The sequence below is a fragment of the Felis catus genome, chromosome D2 (genome assembly GCF_018350175.1).
Source record: "Felis catus isolate Fca126 chromosome D2, F.catus_Fca126_mat1.0, whole genome shotgun sequence".
Taxonomy (NCBI): domain Eukaryota; kingdom Metazoa; phylum Chordata; class Mammalia; order Carnivora; family Felidae; genus Felis; species Felis catus.
The window spans coordinates 47,348,871-47,372,500 of NC_058378.1; the positions used below are offsets into that span (position 1 = coordinate 47,348,871).

Genomic DNA, 23,630 nt, shown 5'->3' on the forward strand with positions numbered 1-23,630 from the left:
GGCCGGTCTGTCGGAACCCGGCCCAGCAGTCTCTGCGTCTCCCCCTCCCTTCCCGAAGGTGGAAGGGGCCAAGGGGGTGGGGCCGGAGAAAGGGTTGGGGGGATCTATACCGGGCCCCCCACCAATAGCAGCCCCACATTCCAGCTGCGGGAACAGATGGACGCAGCGGCGGCTCACCTCGGGGGCTCTTTGCCGGCTGTGTGCGGAGATCCAGGCTGAGGCGGAGATCTGGAGTCCCCGGCGCCTTCCTCTCCAGCAGGGCTGGAGGGTTGGGGGACGGCCGCTGAGCGACCCTCTGGGGAGGGGGGAAAAGAAGGGGTGCAAACCCCTCGGGTCCTAGAACTGAGAGGGGGCGGAGGAACAGACAGCCCGCTCCTCGCGCGGCGCATCCATCCTCCAGGGCTTGACCAGTACTCTCTTCACACCAAGACCCCTTTCTAGGGTTTCCAGTCCTGGCGCCTCTGGGAAGGGGACCCCTGCCCGGCCGTGCCCCGCCCCCGGCCCCCGCCCCGCCGACGTCGCATTAGCATGAGCGACGCAAGTGGCCCGGGCACCACTCGGGGGCCGAGACTCGCCGCGTCACAGCCCCGAGTGGAAAGGAAAAAAAGAGGAGGCGGAGGAGGAGGAGGCAAGAGCCGACGCGAAGGGAGGGGAGAGCGGCGGCGGGGCGAGTGAGCCAGCGGGCGGGCGGCAGCAGCATGCCCTTCGGCCCGCGCGGGCGGCCTTTCAACGCTTCGGGGACCGCGCCTGACGAGCCCAAGGCGCCGCGCGCTCAGTCTCTGGCCCCAGCCACTCGGCGCGCCCACCTTCCCTGACAGCCCCCGAGCCCAGCAGCGGCGGGTCCGGGCTTGGCTGCGAACGGCCGGAGGCGTCTCGCCGGACAGGGTCTTTGCCTTTCCCGGGACAACGGGCCATGAGCCCTGCAGCCACCTGAGACACAGGGGGCGCTGCGCCGCGCGGACCGCGCCCGCGAAGTTCCGTGCCCTCGGCTCTGCACTGCAGGGCGCCCGCGCCCAGGCGGCCCCAGCGGAGGCGTCCTCGGAAGAGCGGAGGAGTAGAGGCAATGGAACCCGCGGCGCCCGCGGGCCAGGCCCGGGCGGCAGCCAGCAAGCTGTCGGAGGCGATGGGCGCAGTGCTGCAGGATCCTCGGCGGCAGCGGCGCCTGGTGCTGGTCATCGTGTGCGTGGCTCTCTTCCTGGACAACATGCTGTACATGGTCATCGTGCCCATCGTGCCCGACTACATTGCCCACATGCATAAGGCCGGCAGGCCCACCACGAGCCCCAAAGTGCACACCCTGCAGGCGCCCACTCCAGCCAGTGGCAGTGACAACATGGGCAACACCTCAGAGTCCCCGACGGAGAGTGAGGACGTGAAGATCGGGGTGCTGTTTGCCTCCAAGGCCATCCTGCAGCTGCTGGTGAACCCCCTGAGTGGGCCCTTCATTGACCGTATGAGCTACGACGTGCCGCTGCTTATCGGCCTGGGCGTCTTGTTCGCCTCCACCGTGCTGTTCGCGTTCGCGGAGGACTATGCTATGCTCTTCGCTGCACGCAGCCTGCAAGGCCTGGGCTCAGCCTTTGCGGATACGTCCGGCATTGCCATGATCGCCGACAAGTATCCTGAAGAGCCGGAGCGCAGTCGTGCGTTGGGCGTGGCGCTGGCCTTCATCAGCTTCGGGAGTCTGGTGGCGCCACCCTTCGGGGGCTTCCTCTACGGGTTCGCGGGCAAGCCTGTGCCCTTTCTGGTGCTCGCCGCTGTTTCGCTGCTCGACGCGCTGTTGCTGCTGGTGGTGGCCAAGCCCTTCTCGGCCGTGACGCGGGCGCGGGCCAACCTGCCGGTAGGCACACCCATCCACCGCCTCATGCTGGACCCTTACATCGCCGTGGTGGCCGGGGCGCTCACCACCTGCAACATCCCCCTCGCCTTCCTCGAGCCCACCATCGCCACGTGGATGGAGCACACGATGGCGGCGTCTGAATGGCAGACGGGCATGGCCTGGCTGCCAGCTTTCGTGCCGCATGTGCTAGGTGTCTACCTCACCGTGCGCCTGGCGGCGCGCTATCCACACCTGCAGTGGCTGTACGGAGCACTAGGGCTGGCAGTGATCGGCGCCAGCTCTTGCGTGGTGCCTGCCTGCCGCTCCTTCGCACCACTGGTGATCTCACTCTGCGGCCTCTGCTTCGGCATCGCGCTAGTTGACACGGCACTGCTGCCCACGCTCGCCTTTCTCGTGGACGTGCGCCACGTCTCGGTCTACGGCAGCGTCTATGCCATCGCCGACATCTCCTATTCCGTGGCGTATGCTCTCGGGCCCATAGTGGCGGGGCACATAGTGCACTCGCTTGGTTTTGTGCAACTTAGCCTTGGCATGGGCCTGGCCAACCTGCTCTACGCGCCGGTCCTGCTGCTGCTGCGCAACGTGGGCCTCCTGAGGCGCTCCCGCTCTGAGCGCGATGTGCTGCTGGATGAGCCACCGCAGGGTCTGTATGATGCTGTGCGCCTGCGTGAGCGCCCTGTGGCCGACCCAGACGGCGCCCCTCGAAGCCCTTCGGGCCCCTTTGACGAGTGCGAGGACGTCTACAACAATTACTACACCCACAGCTAGCAGCCCAGCTACTCTCCCGACCATCCCCTCACCGCCCACCCCCGGGTCAAGGTGGCTACTCTGTGAGAGTACTGGCCAGCTTAGACTCAAGGCCCACCCCTCCAACGAGTATCCTACACTCTCGCCCATCTTGACTTGCCTGCCGGAATCCCCCCACTTTGACCCTTTCTGTGTTTCCCTCCCTCTAGTCCAGTGGGACGTGGAGCACGGAAGCATACAAAACGATACACTCCTGGCAGAGATAAAGAGGTGCGCAAGCCGCCACCTCGGGGCTCCCCTGTGTAGAACGGTCCGTCTGTCTGTCTGTCTTTCCTTCCGTTCCTCTCAATGCCAACTTAGCCCCCAGCACCGCGGTGCTTCTGGCCAGAATCAATAAACTATATCTGTTCCAGACCGAGTCTCTTTACTGATGAGGGTGGGCAGCCCGGCACAGGGCTAGGGCAGAGGGGAGGGCAGAGGGGAGGGTGAGCTGAGTCTAGCCCCGATCCAGGTCTGGCAAGCACTCGGGAAGCCTGTGGCTCTTGCTACCTGGTAAAGGAGATACGAAAGAAGCAAAACCAACAAGGGATCCCACCCTCAGACACCGTGTTGTACACGGCTCTCTTCCCTCGAGACAGCCCCTCCCTCCCAGTCCCAACGCAGCGCCCCAGGGCTCCGCCCGAGGGAGCCTGAGGATCCGCTCCCTCCGGGTACGCTAGTCCCCGCCCCTTGAGGACACTCCCAGTGTCAGCCACTGAGCTCTGAAACGCCAGAGCCCCGCATCCTGCCCGGTCCAGGCTCCGGTGAGGAGTAGGGGCCGAGCTGTTCCGGGCAGAGATCCGCTCTCTGGAAAAGCGCTTGTGTCGTGTGTGCTCGTTAGAGAGTTAGGCTCTATCCTTCGAGGAGTGGGGGAACTGTTGATGTGTCTGCTGTGTCCTGGCTGTGCGGGTCTGAGTCGTGACTGAAGAGGGTGCCAGTGTGGGAGCTGGTGCCAACCCCCCACCCTTACCCCCACCCTTACCCTGGCCTTGGTGGAAGCAGCTGGCCAAGGCTGTCAGAATTCTCCCCACCTTGAGCGCAGGTCTCCGGAGCCGCAGGCCCCCGTTTGCAGGCCACTCCCAGTCCTGGAGCCTGCGGCCTGATGAAGGCCGAAGAGCCCTCCAATTCTGGCAAGGAGAGGCAGCAGAGTTGGGGTACGCCTGTGTATTAAACAATGCCTGCGAGAGTCTTCACTGCTGGTGTGTGCACGTCTGTCCTCGTCTGTGTGTTGGGCTGTGTTGCGTGCGTTTGGGCAGGGTCTGTCTTTGTGGGTCTGTCTGTATGTGTTGGTGTGTAAGGATCTGTATCTGGGGTGGGGGGAGGAGTGCTTTGTCTGGGAGGAGTGTCTATAAGCATCCCCAGGTCTGTATCTCCACTCCCTCACCCCATAGTGCCAGCAAGGATGGGGTGGGAATAGAAAAGGAAGGAGGACCTGCAGTGATCAACAAACAGGATGACGATGATGATGATGATGATGATGATGATGATGATGATTTTGAAAGAAGTTGTGGTACGGTTTGAGCCTGGCCTAGACGGCGGGGAGGGCAGATTTCTCCAGACCCAACCCTTCCCAGGGTGGTGCGGACGCAACCGGGGCTTGGATAATGGAGTTGGGAGAGCGCGGCGACTGGGGATGGCTGGGCGGGGTGCAAAAGGCAAGGCGGGGGGTGGGGGGGTGGGGAGGCAATGTTCTGCACACCCTTCCCCGGCCCGGATTCCGCTGCCCTTACACAAACTCATCCGGGAAGCCGTCCGAGCCGGGGCTAGGGGCCGGGAGATGGGATCGCGGTAGGGAGCCGCGGGGGCGGGGGCAATGAGGAAGAACGGGAGAGACGGGGTGGGGCTGAGGGAGGGAGGAAAGAGGAGAGAGGGGAGGGAGGAGGAACAGGAGGAAGGAGAAGACAAGAGCGGCCGGTTCGCCGGCAGCCAGTAGGGAGGCCGCAGGGACCCGGCGACGTCGGAGGCTCTAAGGTGGACAGAGGCCCCCACCACCGTACTGCTGACGCGCCCCTGGATCCCTTCTGGCTCACACTCGCGCCCCCAGTCTTGCTTGGTGCCGTGGAGCGGCGGCAGAGGCGGCAGATCCGAGGAGGGCAGGTGAGAAGGGCTGGGCTGGAGGACCGCAGCGCGGGGAGCAAGCAAAGCTCAGAGACCGGAGGGCCGCGGAGTAAGGCTCCGTCCAAGGACCGCGCGGGGGGCGAGAGACCCCAAGATCCTCGGGATTTCCGAGCCCTGAACTGAAGCGGCCGTCGGGGAACTGCCAGGAGACTGGGCTTCCGCGGCTCTGGCTCTTCCCCACCAGGAGTGGGGGCAGGGGGACAGGGAGCTGAACGGTGAGAAGTTAGGGGGAAAGGGCTTGGAGAGAACTTGACCATCAGGCTCCGAGGTTCCACGTGCGTATCCTCACTTCTCTCTTCTCCTAGATCCCCATCTGCTAAATGCCAAGGTCTGCACTTTCTGTGCCCAGTCAAGGCGTTGGCGGATCTCACCCAGCCAGACCCCTCTGAATCGCGGGTGAGCACCCAACTCTCGCGAAGGCGGAGGTGGGGAGCCGCCGCAGGTGGCAAGTATGAGCTGGGTCCCAAGGAGTCTCTAGAGAGTACGGACTGCCTGTGATGCCCGGGCGGAGCTGGGGTTGGGCCTCCTGGGCAGAGCAGAGACCCCTCCTGGCAGTCCTCGGAAGCCATGCTGGTGGCAGCAGAGAGTGGAGAGCACCAAACAGAGACAGAAAGATACACACATATACACATACGCCTCCTTGTTGTGGGCCCATGGCCCAAGGAGGGAAAGCAGCTGCTGCCTAACAAGGACCAGGCCCTCCCATTTGGTCCCCAGGAAGCTGTCCCTGCTCCAATCTTACACCTTTCCAAGATATGGGGTCTCCAAGAGCACTAGGGCCTTTACCAACTTGCCCTTGCCCTCAACAACCTTTCCAATCTCCGCGGTGCTGTGATAGACCCTAACTTGGATGCTGCTGCTTTTATGTTACTGGGAGTGGGAGCAGCTACTACCCTCCAGGGAAGGTCCAGGGACCACCTAGTCTGTAGCATCCTGGCAAAGTGTTCACATCTCTGCCTATAGTCTCTGCCTAGCACTGCCAGGAAGGCTAGGTTCCTCCATTCTGGAGCCTGATTCATCCATCTTTCTGGATGCTCTGCCCTTGGGTCTACTGTGCCTGGACCCTGGCTCCCACCTGGGCCATGCTTGCCTGGGGGGTGGGGGAGGGCGCAGGGGATAAAATGGGCTAAGCATCAGCTTTCTGCTCTTGGGAGAGAATAGGCAATGGGTGAGTGGAAATCATGGATGCATGGCTCTGAGGCTTATGCTTAGCGCATTCTCTGAAGGTAGAAGGTAGCCTTAAAAATAGGCCTTTGCCCCCTCTTGGCCTGTGTCACTTGTACTGTGAATAAAAAATTAATCCTCTTCTCTCCAGGTTGAGTCAGGTGGTCTCTAGGGGCCTGGACTGTGCAGCTGCCCTGTCCCATCTCCCTCAGCATTCCCATGCCACCTGCTCTAGGAGCCTGGGAACCAAAGATTGCCTAAGTCCAAGTCTGTCCAGCAGGCCCCAGGGTCCTCCACTCCCACTCCTGCCTTGGCCAGAGGCCAGGCTCCCAGTCAGCCCAGAGTGCTCCTGGAACCCACAGCCTTAGAGGACCTGTGTTCATTTACACATGCATTGATGCATGCGTGCATTCCTTTTACTCAGCTACCCAGCACTGATCCTACTCCATGCTAGTCACGCAGCTAGGTCCCAGAGATGAAGCACTGAACACAACAGGAGAAGCTCACAGTCTAGTGGGAAAGAGAGATTTTAATCAGCAAAACGGGTATCTGTTGGGTCCAAGTCAGGAACAAAGCAAGTGCTCTGCCAACACTCCCTTATGGATTTGGAGTGAGCGAGTCCAGCCCCGCTCCCTCCCACTCTGCTCTGGGGTGGTAGGTTGAGCCTGGGTGGCAGTCTTATGGAGTAGGGACCACCTAAAGGCTCACTCTAGACCCCACTCTATCCCATCTGGGGACTCAGAAAGGACACTGTGGTCAGGGGGCCTGGTCCAGAGATTGGGAGATTGGGACCAGGTCTACAATGAGGCCCTGTGTATTTGGGGCCCATGTCCAGCTCTAGCCTCTTCACAGGGTGGGGGTGAAGGGTCCATGTAGCTTTATGTGGCTATCGTGCTGATGCCCTTCTGCTTCTTGGTCCCCAGGTCTGCACTTCTGCTTCCCCAGCCAGGAGTCACCAAGATGCCCATACTGGAAAAAGCTCCCCATAAGATGGCAGCAAAACCGCCCAGCAGTGAGGAGGAGTCTGTGAGTGACTTTTGGAGCTCTCTCCTTCATCCCTGTTCTCCCTACTCACATACTCTTGCTTCCAGAACAGTCCTGTGTGGGACTAGCCCCCAACCCTGCACTCTCCAGGGCATGAAGTCCAGGCTGCAGTCCTGCTCTGAGCCCACTGAGGAGCCTGGGAACGCCTCGAAGGGCTGGGAGTGGTTTCAGGGGATGCTGATGGAATTCTGACAGCCACACTTCCTAACCCCAAAGCCAGGAAGAGCCCTTGACCTGGGCCAGGTACTCTCTCTTCTCCCAGGGCTTTTTCCCCTCCCCAAGTTCCACTTCCAATGGCTTTGAGCCTAGTGGAGTTGCCTTAGGGTGAGGCTGAATTTCTACCTTAAGCCAGGTCACCTCCCAGTCCCGGCTACTGTTACTGGTTCAGCCCTGGGCCTTGGACACTCTCTTCCCCACTGGTTTAAGACAATGCCACCCCTCCTTAGGCAAGCATCCTCCTTCCTTACCTTTTTAAGTGATGGAGCAGCTTATCTAGTCTGTGAGTTGCTGCAGTGCTGGCCCCTCTGCTAAGTTAGTCTTCTTGCCACTTCTTTACCCAGGGCTTCATTTGAAATCCTAATCAGAACTTTTAGGCTTCTACCCATGAAGTTGCTCACCATGTTGTTTGTCCTGACTTTTGCAGCCCACAAACATCTCTGTTGTTGAGTCTTGCCATGGCATGTCCCTCCCATTGAAATGTGGCTTCCCTGGGAGCAGACCTTTTCTTTCCATTGTCCCTAAGTCCAGTCTAGGGCCTGGTTCACATGAACTTCCCAGGAAATGTGTACTGACCTGGGACCCTAGTGTCCAAAGACCCTCATTAGTACACCTCCCTGCCTCTATCTAGCCCCAGGTGTGGGCCAGAAACCCAGGAGAGTCTGGGGAGGAGCCCCATGGGGCTACGACATGTGAGCAGAGATTTTCTGCCTCATTCCATTTTACCCATCGCTGATTCCCCATAACTCTGAGTCCCAGCACCCTGTCAGAGCCCTGAGGAAGGGTGATCTGTTTCTAGCTGGGGCCCCAGCCAGGCCTGCTGGCACTCTTGGAAAGGCCACCAGCTGGGCTTGGCTTTCTGCAGGTACTTGCCCACTCACCCACCAGAGAGGTCTCCAGACCCCAAGACAGGGGAGGGGGAACCAGAGCAGCTGGATGGGGGTCTGGACCTGGCTCTCTTGAAGTGGGCTGAGGAACCTGGAATGCTACCCAGACCACCCTGGTCCTTGAGAGTTCCCTGGGGCAGGATAGCCCATAGTTGGCACTGATACCCTCCTCCCTCCCCCTAGGGTAGTGAGCTCTAAAGACAGGATGAGGCAGGCAAGATTCTCATTCATTCATCAGCACAGGCTCCCGTGGTTGGTCCTTGTCTGCCAAGGGCCGCTTGGGGAGGGCCTCAGCCCATGCAGCGGCAGGAGCAAAGCAGAGGCAAGCTTTGAATGGGCCCCTTTACTCCACAGCCTGCCAGGGGTGGAAATTCACTGTCACCCCCACCCCAAGGGGAAAAACCCCTGAAAGAAGGTGACTACCTACTGCCAACTTTGTAAACTTTATCGGTAATATGAAAAGTCCTGGTTTCTGACCGTAACTAGCTTAGTGAGGAAGAAGGAAAAGGAGGGAATGGAAAAAGGACCAAGGAGGAAGGGAGAGAACAATCTAGGAGGAAGGAGCAGAGTGGATGTTGGATGAAGACTGATTTCAGGTCCCAACTCTGCTATCATATTGCTGGGTGACCATGGACTAGTTTCTCCACTCTTTGGGCTTCAGTTTCATCTGAAAATGGAAGGAAAATCCCTGCCCAGGTCAGCCGTAACATGGTTGAACACAAGCATGAGATCCCTGGGTGAACACAGCTGGTAAATTAGGAAGCATGGCATCCAGAAAGGGGAGACATTGGTGGAGAGTTCTATTCAGACTCTCTCCACACTTTGGGAGTCCCCGGAAGTTATGGGTTTCCTTTTAGGAATCCCTTTTAGAGGGGGACAGTAACATCATAACATTTTATGATGTGCTTATCTGGGGCCAGTGGTTTCTCTCATTTAATTCTGTCTGTGCTCCACTCAGGTAGGAATTGTTATTTATGTCCTATGGGTTAGGAAGCTGGGGTCAGAAAGGCTAAGATAGGAAGAACATCCACAGCACTCTCTGTTCTCCCTCCCCGCCCTGTACCCACATGGAGCAGAATGGGGCTCCCCAGCTTTCATAACTGGGAAGGGCTTAGTAAGGAGCCAGGACATGAGTCACCTTCTTAGGAAACAACTTGCAGGATTCTGAACTATGCCTCCCGCCATCTTTCACCTGTCCAAATCTCTCCATTAGTATGATACCCTTTGGGTCCAGAGATCAACTGACTTCTGAAGCCCCAGCTGGAAACAATCCCTAAATTAAGAGTGATAAGTATCCACTATCAGTAACAGATCTGTTTCATCTTAGACCCATTCCTTGTGATTTAAAAGCACTTTTCACATAGGATCTGTTTGATCCTATGAGAGGTGGAGGTTATTATCCCCATTTTACAGGAGGGGAAACTGAGGCACAAAGGTGAGGTGGTTTGCTTAAGATTACACAGCTGGTTAGCAGCAGGGTCACTGCATGAACCCAGGTCTGTCTGGTGCCAACATCAAGGTATTTTCCTCTACACTTTATCCCCTCGTGGGGGCAGGACTGGGGTACCAGAAAAAAACAAATAGAAGTTTCCTAAGTTCATAATTCTGCTGAGCTGAGCCCTGGAAATAGGCAAGACCCAGAGTGTAGAACAAGGATAAGGCCACATGGAGACACACAGTGGGGATCATCTCGCGGACAGGCATGGACCCCACACAAGAACAGGCATAGCGAGTGCTGGTGAACTCTCTCTTCCAGGAGTTGCCCAAACTTCCAGTGCCCCCATTGCAGCAGACCCTGGCCACTTACCTGCGGTGCATGCAGCACCTAGTACCTGAAGAACAGTTCAAGAGGAGCCAGGCCATTGTGCAGCGGTTTGGGGCCCCTGGTGGCCTTGGTGAGACCCTGCAGCAGAAGCTCCTGGAACGACAGGAGAAGACAGCCAATTGGGTAAGAGTTGCTGAGAGGGAGCAGACTAGGGCGTGGGGGCAGACAAGGGACCCACAGGGTAGGGGGCAGGGAGAAGACACGGAGACAGGGATTTGGATGAGGGGCAGGTAGGTAACAAAGATGGACAGATGAAGAGATAGGGATGAGAGGAGAAACAGGGGGACAGCAAGGGACAGACAGGATGTGGGATGGGAGATAGGGATGGGGACCAAAAAGGGACAGATGGGGATAGAGATAGAGTGCTGGGGAGAGACAGGATATACAGGTAGAAGACATTATGGGTTGCGGATGGGGGACAGACAGGGACAAGGATGGAGGACAGATGGGGGATAAGGAAGGGGAACAGGGGTGGGGGCAGCAGGAGATAGAAATGGGGCAATAGGGAAAGACAGGGTACAGAGATGGAGACAGATGGGGGACAGGGATGGCAGATAGTGATGGGGTGGCAGAAGATAGAGGTAAGTTCAGGGAAACAAAGAAGGGTGAAAAGCATGAACAAGACACACATAAAGATGGGCAGGGAACAGGGATGAAGTACCAAACACCCAGAATGGGAAACTGGGATGGAAGAGAAGGATGGCATGGGGCAAAAATGAAGGATAGTCATGGTGGGCTGGAGAGCACACAGGCCCTAGCGCATCACTAGGGCTCCATGTGCATTTGCGGAATGAATGAACAAAGTCCATGGTCCAAGAAAGTGTCTCAGTTGTCCCTTGGGCCTGCCAGGATGGGACTGGGTGCTCTCGAGGCAAGGTGCCTTTGTTCAGAGGGGCGTGTGTGACCTTGCGGGGTAATGGCACCCCTCCCGTTTTCCCCAACAGGTGTCTGAATACTGGCTGAATGACATGTATCTCAATAACCGCCTGGCCCTGCCTGTAAACTCCAGTCCAGCTGTGATCTTTGCCCGCCAGCACTTTCAAGATACAAATGACCAGCTAAGGTGAGGAGGCCACCATGCTCCTGAATTCACAGCTTGAGAGCCTGCCTGGGGTCCTGGCTCCAGTAGCAGGAAAGAAAGGTCAACGCTTGTGCCTTGGCTGAGATTTCTGAGACCAAATGCCTCTGAGACAGAGGCAGTCCAGGCTATGGGTTTGGGAAATTGGTTAGATGAGGCTACAATATGAGTGACAAACACAGGGTCTTCCTCGGAATATATTTATTTGAGGTTGAGTGGGCAGTAAATGGAGGTCATGGGCCCCCAGGTGTCCCCATGGCATTCTTGACCTGGCTGAGGCCCTGGAAGGAGGTATGCATCTCTGCCCTACCAGTACTTGAGTCTTGGGCTTGTCACTGGGATGCACTGCACCAGGCTATCTAAACAGAGGCTCCAAGGGGGTGGAAATGGTTCCTTCCTGCCAGCTGCCGCCGCCAGAGCCTTTTCCATCTGCTGCAATTTCAGGGCTCACTGAGCCACGGGAATGGCCTCTGGGCCCACTGATGTTGATGGCGGGGGGGGGGGTGTGTGTGGGGAGTTTACACAGGGATGTGGCAGGGAGGAAAGGTCTCCCTACAGGAGTCTCTTAGAGCCAAATCCAATGTGGCACAGCATCGGGACAGTTCAGAGAGGAAAAAACAACCAAACAAAAGAGGCAGGGCCTACCTTGGCCTGTGGGCAGGGCTCAGCTATGCTAGTTAGACCCCCATCCCCTCCTTCCTCACTGAGACTAGCCCAACTGACTGCTGGTCAGGCAGCCTGCAAGCCTGGACCTCCCATGCCAGCAGGAAGTATGCAGATAAATGGATGAGCAGCTGCTGAAAACAGTTCTCCAACTGCTTACAAGGGGACATTTTTCCTCCTTAAGCCAGGGCCATCACCCAGGGGCAGTTAAGATGACATGGCCCTGTGGCACAGTTCTCTGGTGACTCTTTTCCCCTGGCACTTACTTTCATTTTCATTAGCTCCGAATGAAATTGACTTTTCCTGGGAGACTGGATTTCCCCAAACCCAGGTTCCTTGTCCAGTTCAGCCCCAGCACTGGCCTTTCCTAGGGCGAAACCCACCCCTGACCATCCAGCCTTCTCCTGCCTGCTCTGTGGCCTCTGCTCCTTTTCTCTCCCTCCTCCTCCTCCTCCTTCTCATTCACCTTCTGCTTTCCTCTCCTCCTCCCAGTTATCTCCACAGGACCATTTTTAATCCAAGGCTTGTGAAGGACTGACAGCATGATGCGGGGGAGGGGGGTGGGTAGGCAGCAGGAATCCCATCAGATTAGTGTACCACTGAGGGCTGGCATCTGGAGGGTGGTCCTTGAGTTTGGGAGAAAGGAGGTGGAGGGGAGGGAGAGGAATGTTGGAGAAAGGGAAGGGGCCTGAGCCCCTGAGAGGAGAACTTAAGGCTTCATGTGTCTCTGCAGGTTCGCAGCCAACCTCATCTCTGGCGTGCTCAGCTACAAGACCCTGCTGGACAGGTAGGATGGGGCCCAGGCTGGGAAGGGCAGAGCCCTGTTTTGGCACAGCCTGTTGAGTCATCTGTCTCCCTGCTACACTAGTCAAGGAGCAACCAGAGGGCAGAGACCTTGTCTTTTTCAGCTCTGTGTTCCTGGCTCATATCATAGAGCAGGTGGACCAACCCCCCTCCCCATCCCCGCCCCAACTCCTGCAGCATCAGGATAACCTTTACCCCAGCTGACCCAACCATTAGTGGTTCCTCTTCCTAGGGTAAGCACTCTCCTTCCTTGATCTCTTTAAAATGCACCCCCACTCACACACTCTACCAGAATGAATTTGCAGAAAAATGGTACAGAGGTACAAAATACACAACCACATATCTTATGTTTACTATAGATTCAATAGACATAAAATTCCTCCATCAAATTGCTGTAGAAGTTTCTGAGAGCTCCCACTGATTCCTATGGTTCAGTGTGTCTCCTGCACGTTGAGCAGCAGGGCCGTGGAACACCCTACCCTCACTCTGCCCCAGCTAATCTTAGGGCTGCCTCTTCCCCTCAAGGCTCAGCTTATATATCTGGTCCTTATTACCCTGTCTCATTACCCAAAACCTTCCCATCTATCAGCTTGCTGCTTATTGCCTGTGCTCCTCCTACACATCCCAGGACCTGTGCCCCATTAGAACAGGAGACTCGTGTTTTGCTTGCCACTATAATCCCCGATCCCAGGAAGATGCCACTATTACCCCTGTGCCTGGCACAGAGGAATGCTCAATAACATTTGTTGCGTGAAAGGGAGGGAGGAGAAGTAGAGATGGAGGGAGGGAGGAGAGAAGAAGGAAGAGGAAGAGGAAGAAGAGAGAGGGACGGAAGAAGGAAGGACAGAGGAAAGAGATAAAAGCAGAGAGAAGGGAGAGGAGGAGGGGGAGGAAGTGGAGGAAGGAAGGGAAGAGAAAGAAGGAAGGAGGGAAGGGGAGACAGACAAAGATGAAGGAGAGGGGAGAGGGATGGAGGAAGGAGGAGGAGTAGGGAGAGGAAGAGGAGGAGGAGGAGGAGGAGTAAAAGGTCAGGGAGGGTTCAAGATACGCTGAGACCACAGGAGAAAGAGAACTTTCTACCTTGAATTTAGAGAAGGCTTCTGGAAGAGGCGATGGAAGAGTAGGCTCTTAAAGGAGTGGAAGTTTTCCTAAACAAATTAGTTGAGTGCAGAGGTGGGGTGAAGGCATGCCAGGCAAAGATCAGCAGAAGCGAAGGCACAGGGCTGCCTGAGGCAGGGGTGAGGGAAACAATCAGAGGCTTGAGCAAACCCTGAGGGTGTCCATGGGCCTTGGAAATGGGGCACTCCATTACTTTAAAAAGTGAGGAATCCAGCTCTCTTACTACCATCCTAACGTAGTTCTGGTTTTTGTGCCCTGCTTTGCCTGATCAAGTCAAGTAGAAGCAATTCTGATTCCCTGCCTCCCTCCCTGCTCTCCCTCTCCAGTCACTCCATCCCCACCGACTGTGCCAAGGGCCAGCTGTCAGGGCAGCCGCTCTGTATGAAGCAATACTACGGGCTCTTCTCCTCCTACCGCCTCCCTGGCCACATCCAGGATACACTGGTGGCCCAGAAGAGCAGTGTCATGCCCGAGCCAGAGCATGTCATTGTGGCCTGCTGCAACCAGGTCAGTCGCCCCTCTCTGCTGCATCTCAGGCTTGGGGAGGGTGCATGAGTACTTACCCACTCCTATTTCACCAGGCATGCTCAGCCCGCTCTCAGAGGCAGACAGTGAGCTGGGACAGCATGACCCCAAAGTGGGGTTTCTTGATTCCTACTCAGTCCCATTTCTCTCCACGAATTAGATTTTAAGAACAAGGAGAGTCATCAATTGAGAATGACTTATGTGGGCTCTTATATGGGCCCTGACCAGCCAGGTCAACTCAAAAGAACTTCCTGGATGGACTGAGACCCTGCATGGCCTTAGCAACTCCTCATGAATCACCCAGGCTGTGGCCTTCCTGGAGACCACATGCAGACATATGGACAGCTTAACAGACTGCCCATCGGGACCTCCATGTCCAGGCCTTAGGCTTGGCACTTACATGTATGCATCCCACCTGGTTCTATAGTAACCTTGCAGAGGGGCCTTTAAATATCCATCTGAAAAAAGGGGAAATGGGACTTAGACAAGTTGAGTGGCCTGTCCAAGGCTGAGAAGGACTCTCAGGCCTGGCCAATGCTCCATCTCCTGCAGCTCAGGTCTTCATACTGGGTTCCAGGAACGAACAAGGACCCATGGGGCCCCAGGGCATAGTCTTAGCATGAGGGCTCCTGACCCCTTACCAGTGCCCACTAGGTGATTTGGTCTGTATATTGAGCCTCCACCTCATGATTTCATCTGACAAAAAGCGGTTTTGTTTAGGATTTGGTTTTTTTTCTGGTTTTGTTTTGTTTTGTTTTGTTTGGGTTTGCTTTGGTTTTTGAGTTTTGGTGGGGTTCTTTGTTTTTTTTGTTTGTGTGCTTGGTTTTGCTAAAAACCTACCCCCCAGGATTCCCCTGCTATTTGTGCTATAATGTTTTCTTCTTGGGTTCATCTGACATTTTCTAGGATAGGAGCTCAGTGAAAGTCTGCCATCCTAAGTTAGCGTTCCCACTGGAAGCCCACATGACAGTTTAGCCACAAACAAGAAACTTTCTCCGTCTTCATTCAAAAGTCAAACTCATTTCCCAGCCCCTATGTGCTGCAGTATCCATCCTTTTCAGAAATGCTCTTGGGGCTCCTGCTCAGAACCAGGCCACATGTATGCTTCTCAGGACATGGGACCAGGTACTTATGTCAACCAGCAGAAAAGGGATCTTGACTTGGGACTAGATAAGACCTTTCACAAAGCCCAAGACTCTGGCTTCAAAGTTACTAATGATAGCTCACAGGTCTCACATACAACGCACATGCATGTACACCTGTATATGGGCACACAAAGGGATAGAGCATTTTGTGTGTTATTTTTCCATTTGAATCTTCCTCTGCTTATCATTTGCTGACTTGCTTTTTTTTCTCCACTCACCAGTGTGTTTGAGATCTATCTCTGTAGTTGTATCTAGAGCTAGTTCATTCCTATTTACCAATGAGTAGACATGCATTAGATAAATAAACTCATTTAATTTAGCTGTTCCCCTTCTGAAGAACACGTAGGCTGTCTCTACCATTTTGCTATTGCAAATAAGGCTTATATGCCCACTGCTTCACATATCTGGGCACAAGAGTGTATGTTTCTCCAAGTCTAAGGCTAAAGTATGCATTTATAAGAGTGACTGCTGAATCATAAGGTATGCACATTTTCAGTTTTGATAGACACTGCCCTCCAATAGTACCAATAGTACCAATTTATACTTAATTCCCCACAAACATAATAGTTTTACATGAAGTAGGAACCATAGAAACAGGTTTTATTTTAGCTAAGGTTAATCTGGCCCTCTTTGATTTGGGGAAGATTAGAGTCCAGCCCAGTCAACAGCATTTGGATAGGTCCCCAACATGTGACTTTTCAGGGAACCATCACATACCTTGGGCCTGAGTATCCCCTATCTATACGCACGTGTGAAGGCTCAATGAAGGCCCTTCGCCTTGGGCCAGCTGCCATGAGTGACGTGTTTGACCTGTTTCCCCCACAGTTCTTTGTCTTGGATGTTGTCATTAATTTCCGCCGTCTCAGTGAGGGGGATCTGTTCACTCAGTTGAGAAAGATAGTCAAAATGGCTTCCAACGAGGATGAACGCTTGCCTCCAATCGGCCTGCTGACGTCAGAAGGGAGGAGCGAGTGGGCTGAGGCCAGGACAGTCCTCGTGAAAGGTTAGCAGCAGTGCCCAGCGCGTCTCCACGCTCATCTCATCCTCATGCCCATTGGCTTTCCTTCCTCCAGGGTTGGGCACCATGCCTCATCCCCATTTGCCATAGCATGGGGAGCTCAGGCCTCCCTCCAACTCAGGACCCTACGGAAAGTCAGCTGAGGCACCTGGAAGTTACAGGCACCTCGTTTTCATCTGACAATATTCTAGCTTCCTGGGTGAGGCTGATGAGCACTGGAATCCTGGAATGTCTGGGAATATTGAGGGATGGAAGTGTTGAGCTGGAGGAAGGCTGGCTACAATTAAGCAGTTGTGTTTTACTGGTGGGCAGCAATGGTACCCATTTTAGGGGTCTGAGTCACTGGGAGAGCTGTCACCTGGAGATCTGGGATGGAGTGCAGCTCTGGGAGCATGGTTGGCTGCCTCCTTCATGTGATTTCTCAGTCCTAGAACTTTTCATCTTCAAGCTGACCTCTCCTTGTGGCTGGCTTGCTGCTTTTATGAAAGTTTCCAAGCATTCCCACAAAAAAGCTGGTAATAGTCGTAATAATTTTAAATCATCCTCCGGAAGCTAATTTTCAAAGCTAAAGCCAGCCTTATTCCCAGGAATTGGATGGAGTGCTTTCCTTTTTTGCCTCTATTAGAGACTGGGGAATAAAAGGGAGGCTTCTGTGGACCTCCATCTGCCCCTTGGGCTCTCATTTGGCCAGATGTCCATTCAGACTCCCTGAGTGTCTATCAGCTGAGGGTCTGGGCTAGGCCTAGAAAGTCTAAGAGGCAGAGAGGATGAAGCTACTGCCCCCAAGCAGCCCACTGGACAGGGTAAGGGAAGGCATGGGGGAGAAGATTCAGGTACACAGTAAGGCAGCATCTACCCATGTAAAGCAATAGAGACAGCAGGTACCAAATAAGTGCTCCGGGACTTCAGCGAGGAGAGGGAGCCCTTCCACTTGGGAAGCTTTTGAAAGATTTCATTGGAAGAGGTGCAAATTTTGCAAAGCTCTTAGACATGAGTAAGAAGAGCAGGAGGGAGGGATAACAGGCTGGCTGTGGGCAAAGCTGACTGCCCAGCAGGGACATGTCTGCCCTGCCTGGTTCCACATGGAGACCAACCAGCCAGCAAAGATGGCCATGCTGGACGTGTTGAGAGAATGAAAAGGTGGTAGGGCCTGGGTCTCGGGCAGTAGGCACTTACATTTTCTGATCACTCTCCCTAGAAAGTTCTTTTGCCAGGGTTAACTGGCTCCTTGCACCATCCAGAGCTCAGCTCAGGTGTCACTGGCTCAGACCCTCCTAGTGCATCCCCAACTCAGCACACTCTGTCACCTTGTCCTATTTTCTTACCTTGTTTGCATTTGTAACTCTCTGAAACCAGCATCTCATCTGTTTGATGCATGCTGATTATCTGCCTCCCTCCCCTAGTCTATGAGTTCTAGGGGAACAGGGGCCTCATCTGTTTGGATTAACTTTTCAATCTGCTGTGCCAAACACAGTTGGGCCCCAATGATATCTGTTAAATAAAAGAATGAAGGGTTACTAATGATACTAGGCCCTAGACCTATTGCCTACCTACCAGTTAATTCTTTTTCATTCAATTATTGGGTACCCAAGGAATGCTCAGTCCTAAATCAGGGGATGCATGGGACACAGGAGGGTGTGAGAGCTGACCCCATTCTCACAGACCTGACCACCAAATGGGGGAATTAATAACCTGTCATTGGGAAGTGAGTTAATTCCCTCAGGAGACCACAGTGTAATCAGATCCCACTCTCCTCCCCTCCAGGGACAGAGACAGGCATCAAACAATCGCCTTTGCTTCCAATACAGTTTCCACTTTATTAGCAGGCCAAGCTATCTCCCTGCAGTACTGACCGGGATTGCCTTGAGGTTTAAGTGCTTGGGCTGTGCTAATCGGAATTAATTTGTTAATGGCACTTGATCTGGCTTTCTGAATGGAAGTGCTGTTTCTGAGGGAAGTGTGACAGAAAAGAGGGGCCCACACGCTTTCCCTTCGGAAATCCAATTAATCTGGTTAGCACTGACTGTGTCATCTGCACAGCAGGAAACCAGTCCTTCACAGAGACCCCCTCCCTGGAGCATCCCCTACCCACAGAAGGGAAGCCATTTCGGAAATGATTTCAGTATAGATGTGAAAGATCATGGCAGCTTGGACTAAGGTTGAGAGTAAAGATGGAAAGACATGGGTGAGGTCCAGATATATTGCAAAGTAAAAGTAACAAGGAAGAAAAGAAAAGAGAATGGTTCCGAGATTTTTGATTCAAGCAACTGAGTAGATGGTGGTACCATTCACCGAGATGGGAACCAGTTTGGGGAAGTGGCTGCAGAATGAAGTCCTTTCTAAGTGTGTCAGGTTTGAGATGCCTTGAGTCATCTAAGTGAAGATGTCAAATTAGATCTATGTGTCTGGAGCTCAAGACAGAGGTCAGTACAGAGACATAAATTTGAGAGCCATCAGCACGTAAGTGATATTTAAAGTCATGGACCTGGGTGAGATCATCTAGAAACAGCAGAATGGGTCCTCAGAGGTCAGGTAGGGAAAGATACAAAGAGGATTGAGAAAGAGCAGCCCATGAAGTCAAGAGTAAAACCAGGAGATGAGTCACGAAGATTCAAATGGAAGGAGGAAGTGGCCAACTACTTGGAATGCTGCTGATGGCTCCAAGCAGAGCTGGACAAGAGGGGAGTCAGAGTTTGGCAACCCTAAGTCATCGGTGACCTTCACCAAAGTCAAGCTGGGGAGTAGGAAGAACAAATGGTTGCATGCTGATGAATGCGATCCAACAGCAGGAAGAAATTGTTGATGACACTGTCAATGAGTAGAATCAGTTAAGTGTGGATGACTCTTTTCAGACATTTTGGTATTAAAAAGGCAGAAAAATGGGGCTGTTCCTGGGCGTTGATGGGGTTCAAGGAAAATGTCTTTAGTAGGAGAGGCAAATGCATCATTGTATGTACACACATGTATGGAAGTACTTTGGTAAGAGAAATCATTAATGAGAACAGAAGAGATGAACAGACGCATGGGATTCTTGCAAAGGCAAAATGAGATGGAACCCAGAGAATAAGAGGCTTTGGTTGGTACTGGGAAAACCAAAAGCTGGGCCTGTGGTCCATGGGTCTGTAGCTGTGGTGGTAGGAATATGAGGAGGTACCTGACTGGTGGCTTCTAGTCTCAGATCAGCAGAGCTATGGCCATGAGCTGAGAGAGGCAGGGTGGGTTCTGAAGGCAAAAGAGAATGCAAGAAATAGCCTCTTGGAAAACTTGATGAGATTTATGGACTGTGTTGAGCTCATATTTGAGGGCTTGGGGGCCATACATTTTAAGAGAAACTAATTAGTATTGTTTCGCAATTTTTTTCCTTACAATGTTCAGCTCCTCAGGTTCAGGCAAAGAGAAGTGGGTCATCAGATTCAGCTAAGGTAGGAGAATATAACCAAGGGAGAGAGGTGGAAGATAGGGCAAGGGAATAGTTACAGTATTGGAATCTGAAATGAGTAAGGAGGTGTAGTAGTCTGCTTGGGCCACCTTAGCAAAGTACCACAGCCTGAGTAGCTTAAACAGCAGAAATGTATTTTCTTACAGTTCTGAAGGCTAGAAGTCTGAGATCAAGGTGTGGACATGGTTGGTTTCTTCTGAGGCCTCTCTCCCTGGCTTGTCAATGGCCATCTTCTCCCTGTGTCTTCCCATGGTCTTCCCTCTGTATGTGTCTGAGTCCCAATATCTTTCTTATGAGGACACCAGATATATTGGATTAGGACCTCATTTTACTTTTACTACCTCAATAAAGACCCCATCTCCCAATACAGTCCTATTCTGAGATATTGGGGGGGGGCGGTTAGGACTTTGACTTGGGGACTTCGAGAGGACACAGTTCAGCCCATGACAGGAGGGAAGTAAAAAACAAAGGTGGATGATTGATAGTGGAAATAGGTGGTGGAGTTGATGATTTTTAGGGGTCAGTGAGATAAGACATGTTGCAGAGTGTGGAATAACAGAGCTTGTGAATCAGAAAGTCAAGAGTGTGGTCTGAGTGTGGGACGCTTGAGACTGAGACTTCAAAGGCATCATCAGTTCCTGGTAGTGATGAGCTCCCAGGTGTGATTGTGGGAGTGGATGCCAAGGTTGGACTGTTAAACGTGGAAGATTGAGGGACTGAGAAAGGAGGGTCCCTGTGGGCCGGATCCTCTGCACAGGTGTTCAGGCTGTAGGAAAGATGACTGGAATGGTTATGGGGAGGAAAAAGGTGAACCAGGAGCCCAGATCTGCATGAGGGGGTGTTGTGAGGGAGTCAGGGGAACACAGCAACAGAGGGGTGACAATGATGGGGGTTGGAAGGTAGAAGTCTAATAGCTATGGCTCCAAAGGAAAAGCAGTGAAGACGTGTTCAGGAGCAGGAACAGGGAGAAGAAAGCCACCTACCCCACCTGGCATTGGGGTGTATGAGTGTGAAGGAAAATAGTCTCCCGTGCGAGGACATAGGGAAGTGTTTCCCTCAGAGGGTGCCCCCTCCTGTTGAGGCAGAAGGTGAACAGAACACTTTCAGAAAAGATTGGCAATGCAAGGGGACTAGCCATCACTACTCAGATGTCATAAGGGGTTCAGGAAGGGGGAGAAGAGGAGAGTGAAAAATGAGCCCATGGAAGGGACTCATGGCATGGGAGTGCTACTGAGAGTCCCAGGGATGGTGGTGATCATTGCAAACAACACTCTCAAATCCTCAACTTCTGTGGAGGTACTCTCCTGGTTCCAGTGTGGTTGTGGAAGCTGGGGTGGGCATCTGACTGGCCCACAACAGTATCACAACTAGCACAATGGAAAGCCCAAGTCCCAAGGTCTCCACCTCCCTTCCTCGGACCTGGGCAGAGACCAATGCCCATGGGCACTGGGCCCAGGCAGGTGCTGTCTAACAAAAGGCTTCAGCCAAGCTGAGCTCCTCTTGTCATGGTGGAGGCCTGGATGGAGGCACCTGAGCTCAGACAAAATCGGCCCCTGAATTGTCATAGGGTCAACTGAGGCACAGTGGGGCAATTGATTTTATCAACTCTCTCCTTAGAAAACAGGACCCTGATCCTTCACCCTGCCTCCCAACCAAGACAGCTCCCACTGCCAGCCCACAGTTTCCCCCACCCAATCCTCTGCTATGACATTGAGAAGGTGGAGCTCACAGAGCAGTGGAGGCAGCTGTCTGCCATAAAGCCCATGCTCCCTCTCTGTACCCCATGTCTCCACACCCCCTCGACACTCCCCCAGCACTTCTTACATGAAATCTCTGAGAATATGTTACAAGACAAGTGTGTGTATTGTCATCTCTATCTTCAGCCTAATCATCAACAGCCAACACAGAATGCCCTCCTGGGGGTCCAAGAGCTAAGAAACCCAGCAGGACCATCACTGCCCCACAGAAGCCTGAGGTCTTCTTGGGAGACTGGAATAAGCAGAATTGTTAGAACAAGAGTGGACAGGATAAAACCAAAGGAGTGCCTCCAACAGGTGTCCAGAGGGAATTTGGGGACCTTACCCATCTGCCTGTCATAGCTCAGGAGGGCTTCCTTTGCCAAGTGGGACATGAGGCTAAGCCCAGGTGGGTTGAGGTGTGTGTGACTGGGGCTGGCCAACAACATCAGGGTCATCTAGGGAGACCCTTAAAAAAGATTCTGGGGTCCCAGGGATTTTGCAGGGTGATAGGAGTGAGGCCAAAGAATTTGTTGTTTTTTTTTTTTTTAAGTTTATTTATTTATTTTGAGAGAGACAGAGACAGTGCAAGCAGGGGAGGGGCAGAGAGAGGGAGAGAGCTTGAATCCCAAGCAAGTTCTGCAATGCCAGCACAGAGCCCAAGCCTGGCAGAGCCTGATGTGGGGCTTGAACTCACAAAACTGTGAGATCATGATCTGATCGGAAACCGAGTCAGATGCTTAACCAACTGAGCCACCCAGGTGCCCTAGGAATCTGAATATATATTTTTTAAATGGCCTTGGACCACATCTTTCTTCCTTTTTTTAAAAAGTGTATTTATTTATTTTGAGAGAGAGAGAGAGAGAGAGAGAGAGAGAGAGAGAGAGAGAGAGAGAGAGAGAAAGTGCATATAAGCTAGGGAGGGGCAGAAAAAGAGGGAGAGACAGAATGCCAAGCAGTTTCCACACTGTCCACACAGAGCACGACACAGGGTTCCAACTCATGAACCGTGAGATCATGACCTAAGCCAAAACCAAGAGTCAGATGCTTAACCAGCTGAGCCACCCAGGTGTCCCAGGAATCTATATTTTTAAAATACCTTTGAATGCAATTCAGGTTGGGACCAACTTCTGCAGATATTAGCAGCTACTATGTATGGAGGTCCACCTTGATGCTGACCTTATCTTGGGCCCTTTATGTCCCTTGCTTTCAGTCTTCAGTATAGCCTGTGAGGTGGGATTTCATCCCCACAGAACATAGGAGGCTGTGTCTCCAACAGGTTGAGGTAGTGTTCACCCTTACAGGTGGTCAGTGGTGGATCAGGGCATCTGTCCCCCAAGCCTGAGATCCTCAGGGCCCGGCAGGCAGGGTGGGATTTGGGGCCTCAGGAAGGGCATGCATAACCTCTCAGGACCTCCCTCCCTGCACAGCCTCGAAGCTTTGGCCTTCCTGAACCCAGGAGGTCCAACACTGTTATCCTGGTCTGGAAATTCAATTAGACATTCTGCCCTGAGTCTGGAAGACTACAGCACTTGTCAATTTGTAGGAAAAGGATAGCCAACTCAGAGAGCCCACACCCCCACCCTGGAGCCCGCTGGCTTTCCTGGGTGCTGCGTGGAGATCCTGTGAACAGACTTTGGGCAGATGCTTCTGTTTACACAGCGCCGTAAATATTTATCCCCAGCAGCCAATTAGAGCTGAGCCATTGCTTTCAAGGAGGGAACTGACAGAAGGCGGCTGCGTCTGGAGAAGGTCTCAGTCATGGTTTACAAGAACCACTCGGGATGGGCATTTTGCTATTTAAATATTGTCATCCAGAGATAGACAAGTCTGCTGATTTTAAAACCAATTACACATTAGCAATAACAGCCTTTCTGATTTAATTGGCCCAGAAATACCTCCTGGGCTCCCAAGGCTGAATGCTGTTTTCCTTCCTTGGGGGTAGGAGGGTGGTGTTGCAGGGGCCATTGTCCTCCCACAGTAGAAGCACGAAGGCTCCTGTGGATGAGGGTATCCAGACAGGGAGAGGCACAAGTTCAGGGGCAAGAGGCCTGGGCTTGACCTGGTTCTCCTTGCTGTGCCCTGGAGCCTGGCGTCCTAGGCCAGGACATGGGGATGGCCACCCTGCCCTGCAGACAGGACCGAGGGTTTGCAGAGGGACTACAAAGCAGGTAGTCTTGTGCCTGGTGCATAGAGGCTGTTTGCTAAATGATAACTCTTATT

The 23,630-nt window shown here is 53.6% G+C and overlaps 2 protein-coding genes across 2 annotated transcripts in view; both read left to right on the forward strand.

Annotated features, from left to right (window-relative positions):
* Positions 1 to 307: 307 nt before the first annotated feature.
* On the forward strand, positions 308 to 2,999 carry SLC18A3 (solute carrier family 18 member A3). Its single transcript, XM_003994177.4, has one exon. It carries the CDS (start codon positions 1,064 to 1,066, stop codon positions 2,606 to 2,608), a length of 1,545 nt encoding a protein of 514 aa, XP_003994226.1. The 5' UTR covers positions 308 to 1,063; the 3' UTR covers positions 2,609 to 2,999.
* A 1,520-nt stretch (positions 3,000 to 4,519) lies between these two features.
* The window catches only part of CHAT (choline O-acetyltransferase), a 45,282-nt gene continuing 26,171 nt past the window's right edge, over positions 4,520 to 23,630 (forward strand). The window contains exons 1-8 of the mRNA XM_019813499.3: positions 4,520 to 4,723; positions 5,050 to 5,140; positions 6,832 to 6,934; positions 9,812 to 10,003; positions 10,825 to 10,943; positions 12,355 to 12,408; positions 13,871 to 14,051; positions 16,040 to 16,217. Coding sequence (XP_019669058.1) covers positions 6,869 to 6,934; positions 9,812 to 10,003; positions 10,825 to 10,943; positions 12,355 to 12,408; positions 13,871 to 14,051; positions 16,040 to 16,217 — 790 coding nt within the window. The 5' untranslated portion in view covers positions 4,520 to 4,723; positions 5,050 to 5,140; positions 6,832 to 6,868. The remainder of the gene's footprint in view (positions 4,724 to 5,049; positions 5,141 to 6,831; positions 6,935 to 9,811; positions 10,004 to 10,824; positions 10,944 to 12,354; positions 12,409 to 13,870; positions 14,052 to 16,039; positions 16,218 to 23,630) is intronic.